This window comes from Nanorana parkeri, unplaced genomic scaffold, assembly GCF_000935625.1.
Source record: "Nanorana parkeri isolate BGI_ZX_2015 unplaced genomic scaffold, ASM93562v1 scaffold2614, whole genome shotgun sequence".
NCBI lineage: Eukaryota > Metazoa > Chordata > Amphibia > Anura > Dicroglossidae > Nanorana > Nanorana parkeri.
This window is the reverse complement of record NW_017308882.1, coordinates 115,626-121,220: the sequence shown is the minus strand read 5'-3', so window position 1 is coordinate 121,220 and position 5,595 is coordinate 115,626. Positions and strand designations below refer to the sequence as shown.

General features: G+C 41.7%; 1 protein-coding gene across 1 annotated transcript in view; it reads right to left on the bottom strand.

Annotated features, from left to right (window-relative positions):
• Nucleotides 1-660: 660 nt before the first annotated feature.
• POLE4 (DNA polymerase epsilon 4, accessory subunit) overlaps nt 661-5,595 on the bottom strand; it is a 24,580-nt gene continuing 19,645 nt past the window's right edge. The window contains exon 2 of the mRNA XM_018573918.1: nt 661-765. Within this exon, the coding sequence (XP_018429420.1) occupies nt 661-765 (105 nt within the window). The remainder of the gene's footprint in view (nt 766-5,595) is intronic.

The following is a 5,595-nucleotide window of genomic DNA, read 5'->3' as shown; positions in this document are numbered from 1 at the left end:
TATATATATATATGATTAAAGAAATGCTGTGTCTAAATCTTTGTGACATCTGCAAAGTGCCAGTCTCCTTATACTCTAGTTAACAATTCTTCTCCATTTTGGTGCACTAACTCACACCAGTCCAAACATACAGGTGAAACTCGAATAATTAGAATATCGTGCAAAAGTAATTGCAGCAAGTGCTGCAAAAGGGGCCCAAACCAAGTACTGAGTACATATGCATGTTTGTACTTTTCAGAGGTCCGATATTGTTCTATGTACAATCCTTGTTTTATTGATTGCATGTAATAATCTACTTTTTTGAGGTTGTGGATTTGGGGTTCTTGGGGTTTTCATGAGCTGTAAGCCATAATCATCACAATTATGACAAATCACGGCTTGAATTATCTTGCTTTGCATGTAATGAGTCTATCTCATATATTAGTTTCACCTTTTAAGTTGCATTAGTGAAATAAATGAACTTTGCATGATATTCTAATTATTCGAGTTTCACCTGTATATAGTCACAGAAGATGGACACATTTTTCTAATTGGAAAAATATGTAAATTCTGGGTGAAAACATTTATAAATAGAACCCTCTAATATCCAAATGCTAATTTTAAAACATGTTGTCCTTGTTTACAGTTCCACCATTTGCAATTTTTTTTCTAATAAATATTCTAAGAAATAAAATTCAAACCTATATCTCGACGCTGCAGAGTTTTCCTCTTGTTACGTTGGGCATACACATGTGCATCTTTAGCAATTGTTTGTATTAATATTTCCTGTGAAGACAAGAAAAAAGTATTTACTAATATGCATGAAGTTTTTGTAACTGTAATCAGTTTTACCCATTCCATATTCGCTTGATCATACCTTGCTTTGTTCACACAGACCCCAGATGAAGATAAGCCAAGCATCGACTGCCACAGCCTGTGGAGGCCAAGTATCTGATTTGCAGGGCATGGCTCCTAAACCTGGCTAAGCCCCACAAAAGCATTTTGCCAAAAGTGCCATTTTCGGCCGATATGTTTCAGCGGCCGATATATCGGTGCATCCCTACTTCTATCCACAATGTTTAGCGTGAATGGGGGAATCAAATGATTTCTCGAGAGAATTCGAACAGTGTGTGGCTAGACTAAATCTAACACTGAAGATATACCGCGATAAGCCATAACATTATGACCACCCACATAATATGGAGTAGGACCCCCTTTTAATGCCAAAACAGCTCTGACCCGTCAAGACATGGACTTCACTACACCTCTGAATGTATGCTGTGATATCGGTCACCAAGCCTCCAGTAGCAGATCCTTTAAGGCCTGTAAGTTGCGAGGTGGGGACTCCATGGATCGGACTTAATTTCTAGCATATCCCACAGATGCTCGATTGGATTGAGGTATGGAGAGTCTCGTAGTACACCTCAAACCATTCTTGGCCCATTTTTGCAGTGTGCATTATCCTGGTGAAAGAGGCCACTGCCTCTTGAACAGATGTACTTGGTCAAAAGCGTTTAGGTAGGCGATACATATCAAAAGTAAGAACCACGTGAATGGCAAGACCCAAGGTTTCCCAGCAGAACATTGCCCAAAGCATCACACTGTCTCTGCTGGCTTGCCTTCTTCCCATAGTGCATCCTGGTTCCATCTCGGTTCCATCTCTTTTCCACAAAAGCAACACACACACAACCTGCCACCCACACGATGTAAAGAAAATGTGATCGGACCAAGCCACCTACTTCCATTGCTCTATGGTCCAGTTCTGATGCTCAATCACACATTTTAGGTGCTTTTGGTGGTGGACAGAGGTCCACATGGACACCCTGACCAGTCTGTAGCTACACAGCCCCATACTCCATAAACCGCAATGCACGGTGTGTTCAGACACATTTCTAGTAAAACCAGCATGATCATTTTCAGCAATTTGAGCTAGAGTTGACCTTTTATTTGATCAAACTACACAGGCCAGCCTTAACTCCCCATGTGCATGAATAAGCCTTGGCCGCCCCTGACCCTGTCCTGGTTCATCTTCCTTGGACCACTTTCGGGAGGTCCTGATCAATGCAGACTGAGATCATCTCATAAGAGCTGCAGTTTTGAAATTGCTCTGACCCAATCATCACATTTTGGCCCTAGTCAAAGTCACTCATATCATTACGCGTGCCCTTTTTTTCTGTTCCAACACATCAACTTCGGGACAAAAATGTTCACTTGCTACCCAATATATCCCACCTACTTCCAGGTGCATTGTAAATGAGATAATCAATATAATTCACTTCACCTTTAAGTGGTCATAATGTTATGATGATGGCTAATCACATACAGCTCTGTGGCTGTACCACTCTACCCCGCTTCATGTACACTTCCTCACTGGGACCTGCTGTCATCAAACAGCTAGGGTCCAGAGACAAATCTGGATCCCGAGACAAATCTGGATCCCAACAGAGATGATCCAAATTGGCTGCAACGGCAATAACTGTTATAGTTATTCAAGTTCCTTCAGAGGTAGCTATGGGTATGTGGAAGGCAGCTAAAAAGGTCTTGTAGGCCCCATCTTCCACAGTTGTACAGGCTCCTCTCCTCTACTAAAATTTCTTACTATGGGAAGGTTAAAGTGTCTTTCCACTTTTGCAGCTAAAATAGAGGAAACCCTACTATATGTTATATGCTCCTATTCACACAGCATATCCAAAAATTTTAAACAAAATATATATAAAATAAGTAGTTGATCCCCTACCAACCAACAATAATTCTGACTCCCACAGACTGGCTATGTGGTACACAGATTAGTCCTGTCAATTTAGGAAGGAGCTCCTAACGACAACTCGTTATATATTATTTACACCTGTCCACAGAATCTTTCTTCCATTCAAACCTCACCACCATGGGCAAGACCAAAGACCCAGATAGCAAGGATAACTTGCCACAAACTTGTGATAGGGTTAAATTGTAATTCTTGTTAACTTGCCGCACACATTCCTGGCAAGTTGTAGACTTGCAGAACACTCGCAGCACAAGTTCTAGTTGACACTTTTTGAATTTGTAGCAAATTTGCTTGGAAAGTCTACAGCAAGAGTCCTGCAGGTCTTAGCAAGAGCTCTGCAAGCTCACTTGTCTGGAGACTTGCAATGTAGACTTGCTGTAATTGTGCAACAAAATTGTGAAGCTTGGCAATAGTTTAGCAAGTCATTTTCAAACTTGCAGCACAATTTCTTGCTATCTGGGAAGCTGTCAAAGGACATTAGGGACAAGATTGTAGACCTGCAGAAGGCTGGAATGGGCTACAAGACTATCAGCAAGAAGCTTGGCGAGAAGGAAACGACTGTTGGATCGATTCACAAAAATGGAAGGAATACAAAATAACCAATTGCCCTCGGTCTGGAGCTCCATGCAAGGTTTCGCCTCATGGGGTAAGGATGATCATGAGAAAAGTGAGGGATAGGCACAGAACTACACGGGAGGAGCTTGTTAATAATCTCAAGGCAGTTGGGACCACAGTCACCAAACAAACATTGGTAAACACAATACACCGCCATGGGTTGAGATCCTGCAGCGCCCACAAGGCCACCCTCCTCAAGAAGGCAAATGTACAGGCCCATCTGAAGTTTGCAGCACTTTCTCCTCATCATTTAAATGTTCATTGGCAGTCAGATGACACCAAAATTGAGCTCTTTGGCGTTAACCCAATTCGCTGTGTTTGAAGAAAAATGCTGACTATGACTCTAAGAACACCATCCCTACAGTCAAGCACGGAGGTGGAAACATTATGCTTTGGGGCTGTTTCTCTGCTAAAAGGTACAGGCTGACTTTGCCACATTGAGGGGCCAATGGATGGGGCCATGTATTGTAAAATCTTGGATGAGAACCTCCTTCCCTCAGCCAGAACACTTAACATGGGTCTTTCAGCATGACAATGACCCAAAACATAACACCAAGGCAACAAAGCAGTGGCTCAAGAAGAAGCACATTAGGGTCATGGAGTAGCCTAGCCAGTCTCCAGACCTTAATCACTAATGAAAATTTATGGAGGGAGCTGAAACTTCGAGTTGCCAAGCAACAGCCAAGAAACCTTAAGGATTTAGAAAAGATTGGACAAGAGTGGACAAAAATCCCTCCCTGAGATGTGTGCAAACCTGGTAACCAACTACAAGAAATGTCTTACCTCTGTGCTTGCCAACAAGGGTTTCTCCACAAAGTACTAAGTCATGTTTTGCTTGGGGATCAAATACTTCTTTTACTCACTGAACTGCAACTCAATTAATAACATTTGAATTGTGGGTTTTTTTGGATTTTTGGTTGATATTCTGTCTCTATCATTTAAAATACACCCATGATAAAAATTATAGACCATTTCTTTTAAAGTGGGCAAACTTACAAAGTCTGCAGGGGATCAAATAACACATTTCCCTGTGTTTGAGTAGCAGGCCTTTGCAAGCTTCTCTCTAAATTTAAGGAACAAGAAAACTGACTTTTGTAATAGAAACATTAAGGACATACAAGAGGGCCCCTCATTAACATACAATGGGAAGGAATTTATCAAAACTGGAGCAGGAAAAAAGCTGGAGCAGCTGTGCATGGCAACCAATCAGCTCTTCAGTTTGTTCAGTTAAAGTGACACCCTCAGATTTTTTAACATAAAACAATACTGTAATGTGTGCCTTACTGTAATCCATTATTATTTCCCTTCTCTTTGCTGGTCTTCCTTTTAAATCCGTATCTTTTCTCATGCTGGGCAGAACTTCTGTTTTGCAGCAGATTGCCTTGTCTCTGAAATGGATACATGGTGTCTGTGTGTAGGTTTGCAACCTGAGCCAGCACTACAGGAAGAGGCACTCTGCAAAGGGAAGTTCTCCCCAAGCATGAGAAGACATGAGGATTTAAAAAGAAGAGCAGCAAAGAGAAGGGAAACAACCATGGATTACAGTAAGGCACACATTACAGTATTGGTTTATGTTAAAAAATCTGAGGGTTAAATGTCACTTTAAGCTTCGAAAATAAAAGATAGAAGCCCATTGGTTGCCATGCACAGCTGCTCCAGATTATGATAAATTCCCCCCAAAGTGATGATGAAATGCCAGCACAGTACAGGCAGAGAGAACTTGGCAGGATTTTTCAGTCCTACAAAAACATCATCTCATAAAAAGGTATTCTGCAATTAGTTCTGCTATGTGAATGGAAACTAGGGCTGCAACAACTAATCAATTAAATTGATAATGAGAATCGTTGCCAACGATTCTCATTAACGATTAGTTGTTTTTCGATTAGTTGCAGCCGCCGCTCTGCTCTGCCCTGTTCTCCTCCCCGCTGGTGCTGGCTGCAGCAGTCTATATTTTTTTTTCGCTCAGTGTCTCCTCTTTCCTGGCCTGTTCCTCCTCTGTGCCGGCCAGTTCCACCTCAACCTCCTCTGCAGCTAGAGGCTGGGAAACATACCCAGTCTGCTATTGGATATTTTAAACTTTCTCCTTCATGTCCCTCCTCTGCTGATTGACAGCAGGCAGTGGGCAGGTGCAATAGCCAGCCCGCTATTGCAATTTGAAATATCCAATAGCAGGCTGGCTATTGCTCCCAGCAATAAAGTAAAAAAAAAAAAAAGAGAAGTTAAATAAACTAAAATAA